Source organism: Rhinoraja longicauda, chromosome 20, assembly GCF_053455715.1.
Source record: "Rhinoraja longicauda isolate Sanriku21f chromosome 20, sRhiLon1.1, whole genome shotgun sequence".
NCBI classification, from domain to species: Eukaryota; Metazoa; Chordata; class Chondrichthyes; order Rajiformes; family Arhynchobatidae; genus Rhinoraja; species Rhinoraja longicauda.
The window spans coordinates 24,838,708-24,851,994 of record NC_135972.1 but is presented as its reverse complement, the minus strand read 5'-3'; the positions used below and the strand labels follow the sequence as shown (position 1 = coordinate 24,851,994).

Sequence of the window (13,287 nt, the reverse complement as noted above, 5' to 3'; positions counted from 1 at the left end):
ATAATCAGGGATCAGGAAGAAAAACAGACATGATCGTATTGAACTCTGATAAGCTTACACATTTTCATGGGCTCTTTAGCAATAAAACAATTAAAGCTTTACCTGTGCTTACATTTACTGTGTGTAAACCTTATTTTTTGATGCCACGATTCTTGAATATGCCTTTGCATCCTGATTATTGCAAATTGCTGTGTGAATAGTTCCTAATTTTTTTTTACCACAAGGTGGTTCTGTGGAGCAAGTCTTCAGAAACTTCCAAATATATTTGCCATCAGAGTGAATGGTGGTGTATAGTTTACTTCATTATAAACTATAATCTTCATCATCATTATAATCTTCATTACAAGAACATGGAAATTGAACCATTATATCATTCCTTTGCTTGGGCATTTTTATTTCCAGGAGTTTTGGTTCTAATATTCTCTCTTTGACTCAGATTAGTACAATGATAGTTAATTGCTGAAACAATGGACTCTACACCTGCCCACGCCAAGCAGTTGGGATGATATATTTGATTTATTTCCTCTAATATCCCTCCGTGTAGCAAAAGATTATATTATTGTAGGTTGGTTAAATTTTAAAATGCCAACTGGTGTGTTTAAGCTGCAACCAGAGAAAGTTTCCCTCTCCCCTGACTTTGGCTGAAGAAGGATCTCAACCTGAAACATCACCTATTCCTTTACTCCAGAGACGCTTACCTGACCTGCTGAGTTACTCCAGCATTTTGTCTATCTTCTATTTGTGTCATATATTTGTTTAAATCAGTTCATGCATTTACATCTTTATTTTTAACTTATTAGTTTAGTTTAGAGATACAAGGCAGAAAGAGACCCTTCGGCCCATCAAGATTGCGCCCACCAATGATCCCCGCACACTAACACTTTCCTACAAACACTTTTAATGCAATTAAAAGTACATATTAGAGAAGGAGCCAAAGATCTGTTATTTATCTGAAGTAGGGGGTTCTGAAATTAATGAAATGCAATTTAAATTTCTATGGTATTAAGTTTAATTGTATGTCCGAATCAAGCTTGGCTCATTGGAGCAATGAGGTAATAAAACCACCTGCTTTGCCACTGTGCTGTCCATAAATGTTAGCATTCTTCCTATTGCTTCAAATGGGACCATTTAAACTAAACAAAGAATAAATGGTGGGTCATATACATCCAAATCTCATGGGCATTGGAGAGAAGTAATCTCTCAATTTCCTTTTTACTTTTGATCCATAATGTTAAAATAATTAAGCTAAAACCAAACTGTTGGAGGACTTCAGAGAATCAGTCAGCAAGAAATGGACATTTGGGGTCAGTCATTTCTTCAGACTGATCAAAAAGATCAGAAGAACAGTCCCAACCTGAAACATTACTTGTCCATTTTCTTCTATGGATTCTGCCTTGGCCCACTGAGTTTGCTCGAGATTCCAGCATCCAGTCCCTCTCACCTTCATGTTAAAATAACTTGCTGCTTTTAGACTTTAGAGATGCTGTGTGGAAACAGGCCGTTTGGCCCAATGAGTCTGTGCCAACCAACGGCCATCCCAAACACCAACACCCTAGGGACAATTTACAATTTTTAACGACGCCATTTAACCGACAAATCCGTACATCTTTGGAGTGTGGGATGAAACCAGAGCACCTGGAGAAAACCCACAGGGAGAACGTACAAACTCCGTACAAACATCACCCGTAGTCAAGATCAAACCCGAGTCTCTGGCACTGTAAGGCAGCAGCTCTACCACTGTGCTGCCCCAAATTTTTGTAATTGAAAAATATTTGAATCTTTGATAAAATCCAACAAATTGTTTTTAAATCAATTTTCATTTGAAGCATTAGTGTATAAGTATACTCTAAACGTTTTTGGGGGGAGGGAAGGAAGCTAGTGAATTGATGTAATATATATTTTCTATTTATGAAGACTTAATGCACAATAACCAAGCTATTTTTTCAAGGAAGCACACATAATTGAGTATTAGAATCATTGTTTTCAATCGCCTAATTTAACTATTTTTATTTAAAGGTATTGGTAATAGAGCAGAAACAAGAAGATGGAACATGGCCAAGGGGTCTTTCAACTAATAAGTAAGTTTGGTTTTGTTGGATTTTGATGGTTGAAAAATTCTTAAACAGGTTGTTGCTAAAATGTATAAACAATCTCACTTAAATTCCAATACCTGTGACCTATATGATCAGGTTGAAGTTCTTTCACACATATCTGTTCAGTGAATTATGGTAACTAAGTTCTCAACAGAATGCTGTTGCATTTGTTGCCCGTGTCAAGCTTCCCCAAGATGTTGAAGATGCCATCTTCTTGAAAAGGGGAAAGCCCTGTCCTGAAACTCAATTGAGTTCTGGGCTGAGATGTGTGCCGCAGACAGCAGAAAGGAAGATGTTGTGCTTATCCAACAACAGGGCTCTACTGCAGGAATCACAACAGAAAGTGCTGGTGATGCTGTGGAGAGAGAAGCAGAGATACCACTTCATTCAGGCTGATGATCTTTCAGAATTGGAACAATGAAAAGACAGGCACCTTTTAAGTTGCAGAGAGAAGAAGATAAACGATGTATGTGACGGGGTAGCAATCTGGATTGTATCCAGTGACTCGCATGCTGTTGCTGTGCTCCAATGGAGCATTATAAACACTTGTTAATCATAGATAGGCACAGAATGCTGGAGTAACTCAGCATTACGTTTGCTATGGTATACAGTAAACCCTTGCTGTAACGGACCACGGGGGAAGGGGTATCCGTTATTGCTGATTATCTGCTATAACCATGTGAGGGGGGGGGGTAAATTAACTAGTTTAAACAAGTCAGGGTGGGAAGAAACATGGCCTGGGGGTGGGGAAATAAACCAGCAGGAATTCACAGGCTGGGGAGCCGTAGAGCCACCGGCCCCACACGCAGTGCACCAGGAACTGTCCTGGTTCTCATGCCACATTCATGCTGCTCGCTCTCATTGCTCCCACAATTGGAAGCACGCCACTTGGTGCCAGATCGTTTGGTAAGCTGGTGGTAGTGGGGGATGGTGCAACGGAAGCCGTGCGCCATAACCAGGTGACCGAGGTGCGCATGGTCTGGGCAACGCAGGTGCAGCGGCACGCGCTACATCTGCATCCGGCAGCCCAGAACCTCGCTTTGTGACAGCCGTTGCAAACTCGTGCCCAAAGCAACGCTCTTCAAGGGTATTTTACTGTCAATGTCTCCCCGCCACCTCCTTTCCGCTGCACTGTGCTACACCACCAACCACAAATGGTCGCTATAACTGAAATCCGTAATATAGAGGTCCGTAATTGCAAGGGCTACTGTACATTTATATCCAAATGCCTTGCTCGTGGTCACTGATCAGACGCTCTCAGGCTACTACGAGCGTTAACAAAAGATTGCAGCCAGTAAATGGAGAAATTATGAAATTGTTATCTGAAAGGTAACAGCAGTGAAACAGTATTCCCTTCTAATGGATTAACCTTGAAATCAGGCAGCTGTTTCTGGTCCTTTAGCTTACGTAGTTTTGGCTCACTGAAAACTTCATAACAATTCTTGCTTGGAAGATGTTTTTATCAAAGAAAAATACTGAACTACAATGAACCTGAATGATGCTGCTGGGTCCATAACTTGGATTGTGTGTTCTATTGTTCTTGTGCTTTTATATTATTAATGTAATTAATTTTATTTAGTAGATAAAAAGCAAATGTGCAGTCATACAATTTATGTTACATATATAATTATTTAGTGAATAGGGACACAAATGGTCAAAATTGATCCGTAGGTGGTTTGAGTTTTGAATAATATTGAGCCACGCTGCAAAAGCACAACTCTGCTGATTATTTCCACTCTGTTTTCATTGAATTAAATTATCTGGATTTATCTTTTAAACATCTGTATTTGAGAACCATAGGTGGCACAGGGGCGCAGAGGGTAGAAACCCCGGTTCGATCCTGACCTTGGGTGCTGTCTGTGGAGTTTGCTTGTTCTCCCTGTGATCGTGTGGGTTTTCTCTGGGTGCTCTAGTTTCCTCCCACATCCCATAGATGTGTGAATTTGTTGGCAAATTGGCCTCTGTAAATTGCTCCTATAGTGCTGGCTGCCTTTCTAAGGCAGCGATTCTTGTAGTAGGTGCATATCAGTTGGCATGGATTCGGTGGGCTGAAGGGCCTGTTTCCATGCTGTTTCAATCAATTCAATCAAATACCTGCTTTCGACATTAATTGTGTTCTTCCACGTTTTCAATATATCTCAAATGTTAATTTGTGTTTAGATTTGTGATGCTGAATGTGGCAATGCACATTGAGGGTGTTAAATTTAACCTCCACTATCTTTTTAGACCCTTGAAAATAATCTCGAAGAGTTCATTGGATATGCTTTGTGATGTTGATTTGAATTCTGATTATTCCTACTCTATTTCTGAGCCTGTGAAGCCTGAGGAAAAGCCACATGCTCACATTTTTAGAATTTAGAATTTTGTATGGATTACAATCCACTTTTTTTGTGAATAAACTGAAAAAGACAGTAAAATTGAGTTAACGGAGGGAAAATGCAATTGTCAGTCAGAATGCAAACTGACAGTGTTTCATGTTAATCTTGCTTTATGGAGTTAATGTCAGTCAGGCTACAGCTTGAACTTGCACAAGAGGCTATATTTAATGGAAATATTAAGTTATTTGTATATTACTCCACCATTAACTTTGTAAGATGAACACTATTTTCCAAAATCTTTCTGCCCCTTTTTTCTCCATCTTCCCATGTCAAATTATATTTCGGACAAATACCTTTTTCTGATTATATGCAAGGGTTGGAAATTGTGAGCCTTATTTCCAGTCTTCTTCTTGCATACGGCGTGCACAGCCTAAAGTTGATTTCCGGTGTTGATGCACCTTACGGTGTGTAAGATTTTAACCCTTTTCAAAGATCTCTCAGTGTTAAAGGATGAAGCAGTTAATTAGTTCGAATGGAACAACAAATATGGTAAAACATGTAAGGATTTGAAAACCACCCTAATTATGTTGACCCAGTTAGTCAGCCAGCAACAGCAAGGTTCTGCAAAGGGAAGTGAACAGACGTCTTCTCCAGTGAAATTCTTGAGCTAGTCTGGGTGCTGAGATAAGGCCAGCATGAGCTCCAACTCAAAGTTTCTTTCTCCTAGATTCTGAACTGTGCTGCCTCCTTTTGGTTAATTTTAGGGGCAGCAAAGACCCCAAATCAATTACAGGCTTAGAAAAATCCCTCAACTCACCTAATTATTAGACTGGAAGATAATTGACTTCTCTTTCCTCTGATGCCTGTTCTAGAACATCTTTAGGTATCTACCTAGTCTGAAGATGGGTCTCGACCCGAAAAGTCACCCATTCCTTCTCTCCAGAGATGCTGCCTGTCCCGCTGAGTTACTCCAGCTTTTTGTGTCAACCTAGTTTCCATTGTGAACTGAGTTGTATGTTCTAAATAGCAACATTTTCCACCCATTATCAAACTGATATGTACCATACTACAAGAGTCGCTGCCTCAAAAAGGCAGCCAGCATCATCAGAGACCCACACCACCCTGGACACGCTCTGATTTCACTCCTGCCATCGGGAAGATGGTATAGGAGCCTGAAAACTGTAACGTCCAGTGTCAGGAGCAGCTTCTTGCCTACAACCATCAGGCTATTAAACACAACAAATAGGCTCCAAACTATATAAATCTGGAGACATAATTTTTGACTTTGCACTATTATTGTCTATTTATTTGTCTTTTTTTAATATATTGAACTTTTTTATAATTATTATGGGTTTTACAGAGTAATTTGCTAACATATCTGTTGTGTTGCTGCAAGTAAGAATTACATTATTACGTTTCGGAACGGAAGACAAAACACTCTTGACTCTTGAGGTGTCTATCGTACATGGGGTGTGGGTGCAGTGTGTGTAAAAAGGAATTGTCATTTTCATAAACCATAAACTCTTAACAGGCCTTTTATGTCTGCATTTATTGATTATAATCTTTTTCACTGGTACAATACTATGTCTGACAAGTGGAATATTTTGCCTAATGCAAACTTACTTTGTTGTACAGACAGAAAGGGAATGTTGCAGTTGGGGATGGCAACTTCAATATTTTGCATAAATTAAAAGTGAAAATAAATTAGCACACTTGCATTGAGAAATTGAATATTTACTGTGACAGAAACTACCTGTAAGTGTTGTCTCACCATGAAACCTAAGACTGTAGTACTAAAAACTGGCCTAGAAATTCTGCTCTAATTGCATTCTTTTTTTTCCCCAGTAAATTCTCCCCATATTGGTGTTACCAGAATAAGGATATCTACACGGGTCCCACCTACCTGCTTTTGGCCCACATCCCTCTAAACTGACCCTATCCATGTACCTGTCTAAATGTTTCTTACACGTGATGATAGTAACTGCCTCAACTACCTCCTCTGCCTCTTCTGTTTGGAACTACCTTGTTCCATAAACCCACCACCCTTTGTGTAAAAAAACTTACCCCTCAGTTTCCAATTAAAGCATTCCCCCCTCACTTTAAACCTATGTCCTTTGGTTCATGATTCCTCTACTCTGGGCAAAAGACTGTGCCTTTATCCAATCTATTCCTCTCGTGATTTTGTACACCTCTATGAGATCATCATCCTCCTGAGCTCCAAGGAATAGAGTCATACCTAGCCTGCTCAATCTTTCCCTGTAGCTCAGTCCCTCGAGTCCTGGCAACATCTTGGTAAATCTTCTCTGAACCTTTCAAGTTTGGCAATATCTTTCCTGTAACATGGTGACTAAAACTGAACACAATATTCTAAATGTGGTCTCGCCAACGTCTTATATAACTAACATGACTTCCCAAGTTCTATACAATACTCTGACTGATGGAAGGCCAATGTGCTGAAAAACTATCTAATTCCATTTATTTCAATGTTTTTGAGAAGTCTGTTAAAGTTAAGCAGATGCAAGATGCTAAGATATATTTCAAAGTTTTCAATGATTTTTAGTATCTTATGTAACTCTACAATTGAATCTTTAACTTTAAAGCATTGTGAGTTTCTCAATATCTTTTCCCCTGCAAAGTTGCTTATGGCGAGTTTACAGTTGTCCATAATTTGTGGCATGCGGCAAATTAATTCCGTGAAAACTTGAGACAATGTGAAGCAGTAATTTTCAAGGCATTCCAAAGCATTCCATGCTTCCAAGTGTGGAATTGTTGGAATCACAATTAACCCCTTACTTTATCAATAAGTAAGGGGTTTCTTAAAACACCAGCTATTTTACTTTTCCATAAAAAATGTTACTTTGCACCTTCATTGGGATTAAATGAATTTTGTGAGAATCTGGAAGCATAGGACTGCTGTAAAACATTTTAACTTTGCTATAAAGTTTGATATATCATATTTGTCCATTTTTTCAGCTTAAAATAAATATTCCCAGCAATGTTTTGGTTGGTTTAAAAAGCAATATGTGCTAGAACTGCTCAGCAGATCGGAGAGCATCTCTAGTTTGTGTATTAGTGATCTTTTGACTAAAACTGAAGAGCGTGCTTGGTGTGTTCTATTACTTCAATCACTGGTTATAACAACAGGCATGGCGAGCTTGTCTTTGCTGTCCAGGGTTTTGCAAATTAAAATATTGACTAAGCCTCCAGTTGACTGAATTTAGTGACTGTTACGATAAGACTGTTACTTGTGTACGTGCAGTATTCCTTAAGGTCAAGATTGGCTTGGGCTACGGTGTCACTTGAAGTCAGCTCTCCCTCGGTTACACATGGGAAAATGGGTGGAGAATGACCACCATGGAATTAAAAGCAGGAAAGCAGGTCAAGAGAAATATGCTGACAAAGCAGTGCATTATCCATTGGTGAATAGAAAGGGATGGTATGAGAAACCAATTTGCAAATTGTCTTTAAATGCATTTTTTATATTAAGCAAAAAATATTGTTTGAGCACTTAAAATATTGCTACGCAAATTTTGTGAGGGTTTGCAAGCAGAGGACGGCTGTAAAACATTTTAACTTTGCTATAAAGTTTGATATATCATATTTGTCATTTTTTTCAGTTTAAAATAAATATTCCCTGCACTGGTTTGGTTGGTTTAGAAGCAATAAGTGCTGGAACTGCTCAGCAGATCGGAGAGCATTTCTAGATCGTGTATTAATAATCTTTTTGATCAAAACTGAAGTGCGTGATTGGTGCTACACAAATTTTATTTTTATTTATTTGCTACGCAAGTACAGTGAAATTCATTTTCTGCTTACAGGTCAGTGACAATCCTACTATACATTAGGCACAATCATATTGTGTAAGATAGCAAACTACACTGAATCTGTACACAAGAGTCACCATGTTTTTGGTGCCATCCTTTAAACTTCTTGTCCATATTTTTTTTAAATGTTAGAGTCTTAACTTGGCCGTTAAGGCCCATTGTCCATTAATTTTTGTCACCTCTGCTACGTTGCATGGCTGGGAATAAGTACTGATGCATAGATTAATCTCCATTAATAGAATTGGTGTGCTTCCAAACTCTTGACTTGGATCAATGTTGGGAGTTTCCATATAATATTTAGTCCCTAACCCATTGTTGGGAGAACTTAGCGGGTTATGCAGCATCTGTAGAGGCAAAAGGATTGTCACTATTTCACGTCAAGACCCTGCGTCAGGACTGAGTGTAGAAGAACAGTAGAACTGAGACACAAAATGCTGGAAAGCTCAGTGGGTCAGGAAGCATCTCTAGACAAAAAGAATAGGTGATCCTTCTTCAGACTGGGGAAAGTGAAACGAGAGATACACAGGGTGAAATGAAATATAAAATATATAGAGATATAAAACAAATGAATAAGCTATGCAAAAAAGTAATGATGATCAAGGAAAAGGTCCATTGGTGGCTATGGGCTCGGTATTAACAAATTATACAGACAATGAAACTCACCAGGACAACAGTGAAACTAATACAACAATTAGGGTGGGGGATGGACGGAGAGAGAGGGGATGCAAGGGTTATTTGACGTTAGAGAAATCATTATTCATACATCTGGATTGTAAGCTGCCCAAGCAAAATATGAAGTGCTGTTCCTCCAATTTGTGTTTGGCTTCTGACAATGGAGGAGGTCCAGGACAGAAAGGTCAGCATGGGAATGGGAATGGGAAGGGGAGTTTGGCAACCAGGAGAACATGCAGGCCCAGGCAGAGTGGGCGAAGGTGTTCAGCAAAGTGAGACAGACTGGGAGGTGATAGGTGAAACAAAATGAGGGCAGGTGGAGTTGGGAGAAGGAGACATGAGTGTTGAGATATATGATAGTAAGTGATAGTTTGAAATGGATAAGAAGAAATAAATAGGCAGATGGAACTGGTTGTAGGAGGATGAAGGGCGACTGTGAGTAGTCAAACCTAGTTTTAGAGAAACAGGCCCTTTGGCTCACCGAGTCCACGCCGACCGGCGTTCCCCGCATATTAACACTATCCTACACACACTAGGGACATTTTACACATACACCAAGCCAATCAACCTACAAACCTGTACGCCTTTGGAGTGTGAGAGGAAACCGAAGATCTCGGGGGGAAAACCCACGCGTTCACAGGAAGAATGTACAAACTCCGTACTTACCACTCGTAGTCAGGAATGAACCCTGTTCTCCGCTGTTGCAAGCGCTGTCAGGCAGCAACTCTACCGCTGCGCCACCGTGCCACCCATCTGATTCACCATCACCACAGTAAAGAAGGCACAGCAGAGACTCCACTTCCTGAGGATCCTCAGGAAAACCAACCTGCAGGAGAAGCTCATGTTGTCCTTCTATCGCTGCTCCATCGAGAGTGTGCTGGCATACTGTATAACCACATGGTATGCCAGCTGCTCAGAAAAGGACAGGAAGGCCCTTCAGAGGGTCATCACGACGGCCCAGAAGATCATCGGCTGCTCACTGCCCTCCCTGGAGCACCTGTTCAGACTACGCTGCCTCAGTAGAGCAGGCAAAATAATAAAAGATCCATCCCACCCCGGCCACCGTCTGTTTGTTCATCTGCCCTCTGGTCGACGTTTCAGGTCGATCAAATCCCGAACAAACAGACTTAAGAACAGTTTTTACCCCAGGGCCATACGAGAACTGAACACTACCTTTGCACTAGGCAACACCGTTAAAAAATCTTGTACTTAATATAATTGTATTTAATTGTATTTATGTATTTATTTGTTTTTGCATTTATTGCATATATGTTTGTACGCACCGTCAGGATTGGCTATTTTTTAATTTCGTTGTACACGTTGCAATGACAATAAATGAATATTATTATTATTATTATTCGGCATCTTCAAAGATGGCTGCAGTGGAAAGTTAAAGGGAAAGTCAGTGGCCGTGAACTGTCCGCGAACTGACCTCCTGCGCCTTTGGCAAATGCCCGTAGGTTCCGCTATCAGCTCGGGAAGCCGCTACATGGCAACCTCTGCACACGGAAGTGGAGAGCGGCTGCTGGAGATGATGGACGGCGCGTTTCCAGTGGTCGTGTGGTTGGCAGAGGCAGCCATTAGACCCCCTGTGGCAGCCAGGAGAGTGGGTGGGTCAAGCACAGTCTGCAACAGCCGCACGCAGCAGCAGTGGTTGAAGCTGACAGCTTCATGTGCCATGCAGACCCTTACTTCACTGATCCAGTGTCACCAGGACACCGCGCCTTAAAATGAGAAAATAAGAAATTGCACATTTCCTTGAGCCAAGATCAGACTTTTCACAGACTTAGAAGCAGCAGATAGTGCAGAACATGACAATTCTGCACCCTCTTCCAGAATAAGATCTATTATATTTGGGTCGTTTGATTGACTGGATAATATACAGAATAAGCATTTCACTATGTCTCTGTACGGGTAACAATAAATAAACTAATTACTGCATCTGAAGTTTCCAGTTTATAAATGAGCTCATTGCTTCTCAAATTACAACTCCGTTGAGAAGTTTGGTTTAGAGACTTTTTTGCCACAAAAAGAGCTAACCTATTTTAGGTTTTTATCAAGCCAGAAATTGAGCTAACCTGTCACTTCTGCAGGATCAATGCTTTGAGGCCTACTGTTCAAAGGATCTGTATTTCCGAGTGTATGCCTTAATAGTGGGAGAACCATTAAACCTGGCTGATGAAGGCTATCAACTTTCTGATGACTTAATAGCCAGACTATTTGAGGGTGTAGTTTTTGAATACATTCAACTGGATGGATTTTTGAGTTTTTAGCCAACTCAATAAGAATAAATATCTCCCTGATGTAACTCAATGGGGAAAAATGGGGTAAAAAAGCATGATCTCCAGAGAATGCTTAATTGTTCAATAAGGCCATGACTGATGCATGCCCAAATCTTTACTTTCTCTCCCATCATTCTCTTGAGTTGAAAAATCTATCTTGGCCTACCATGGACTCAACAACTAATTCTTCAAAACCAATGGGGTTTTAAGGTCAAAGATTTAATATAATTTGCAGAAAAAATTCACCCAACTCATATACAAATGGCTGAACCTTTACCCTGAGATTATGCTCCCTTGCTCTTGGTTTTCATACCAGGAGTATGAACTTCCTGTTTCCTTGTGTCTTATTTTTATGAAAATATTCGTCATTTTCAAAATCCTTCTCGATTCAGGAATGTGTCACAGTAAATTTGCTATCTCCTAGATTCATTTGAATTTTGTGCAAGTATTAAAGGTCATTATCCAACATGTTTTTTGATTATATTATGCATTGATGCTTTTAACATTTGTCACGAGCATCTATGTTTACTAATTGGATTGTTTCCCCATTTTTATCAATTGTTATAATCTCATTATTTTTTAAGGTCTCCAAGTACTTCAAATTTTTCAACATTGCCAAAGGTTTCCCCTTCATCTCTGTCAAATAATTATAGCAATTTCAACAACAGAAAGTAAGTAGCCTCTCTTCGGAACTCTGTAATGTCTCTGCATGCCTTTATTGAATACATTTTGGTTTGTAACTGAAGTGATGACCACTGTTGGCAGGTCACTGACTGACTGGCTGAAGAGATTGCCATGTATCTGTAACATTTTTAGCTATGCAATAATATGAAAAAGGTGTTGTTTAGTAAAATGTAATTTACGAAGAGGTTAAATGTTAGAATATTAAATTGTGTGCGTTTGGGCATAGCTAGCCAAGCTAACATTTATTGTCCACTCCATACTTGTCCCTGAGATGTTGTGAGTGGCCATCTTGAACTGTCACAGCATGTCGTGAAGGTTCTTCAGTGCTTAGTTCAGGATTTTCAAGATTTAAGCTCAACATTGATGACAGAATAGTGAGATATTTCCAAGTCAGGACAATGTTGCTTGAATGTACCCTATTGCTGTCGCCATTCTGTGTGGTAAAATGCATGTTTTTATAGGAGTTATCAAACTAACTTTGCATTACATCCTTGAGTCTTTTTGTTCTGTCAGTGATAATGGAAGGTTGTATTTATAGTAGTGGGCATAATGCTGGTCAGCTGAGTTGTTTGTGGTTTGTACCTAACTTTAAGTTGTTTGTGCTGTGCTGAATTCAGCAAAGTGGAGAGCATTCCATGACATTCTGAAATCTGGTAAATTATGAAAATACTTTGAGGAATTAGGAGATGAATTCTTCACTACACCACATCTAACTACCATCCTGATCTTGCAGCCACATTATTGATGCAGCTAATTTAAGTTATTGGTGAATCCGGTCATGTCGAAGCCATTGAATGTCATGTGGGTAGATGCTCTTTTTGTTGAGATGTGCATTACCCAGTATCTGTGTACATCAAGGCCTTTATCATGCCACACCTTGGACATGGTTGGTTTTTAGGTACAGATTCATTAAGGCTACTCTGGTCATCATTCCACTTCTGGATTTTGTGAAATGTGTTTTGTTGTCCAGATCTTCCTGCTAGGAACACAAACTGCACTTTTTTTAAAAGAGTTACAAGTACAGAACAGTGGACTTTTTCATGAAGGAAAGAAAGACATTAATAAAACAGTTAACAATGGTTGGGTTCACGCGGTCATAAGGAGAACATACAAACTCTGTACAGTCAGCACCCGTAATCAGGATTGAACCTGTGTCCCTGGCGCTGTAAGGCAGCAACTCAACCACTGTGTCACCCAATTAGTTATCTTTGTTTGTTTAGTTTAAAGATACAGCTTGAAACGGGCCCTATGGCCCACTGAGTCTATGCCGATCATTGATCACCTGTTCACACTAGTTCTATGTTATCCCACTTTCCCAACTTACTTGGGGCAATTTACAGAGACCAATTAACCTACAGACCAGCATGTCTTTGGGATGTGGGAGGAAACCGGAGCATCCCAAATATCCCGTGGA

The 13,287-nt window shown here is 39.9% G+C and overlaps 1 protein-coding gene across 5 annotated transcripts in view; it reads left to right on the top strand.

The window, feature by feature from the left end:
* LOC144603670 (ubiquitin carboxyl-terminal hydrolase 15-like) overlaps positions 1 to 13,287 on the top strand; it is a 90,112-nt gene that overhangs the window by 27,129 nt on the left and 49,696 nt on the right. For 3 of the 5 annotated variants that reach the window (XM_078417267.1, XM_078417266.1, XM_078417270.1), the window contains 2 exons: positions 2,017 to 2,078; positions 11,774 to 11,860. In XM_078417267.1, the coding sequence (XP_078273393.1) occupies positions 2,017 to 2,078; positions 11,774 to 11,860 (149 nt within the window). The remainder of the gene's footprint in view (positions 1 to 2,016; positions 2,079 to 11,773; positions 11,861 to 13,287) is intronic. The other 2 variants (XM_078417269.1, XM_078417268.1) reach the window with 1 other exon arrangement.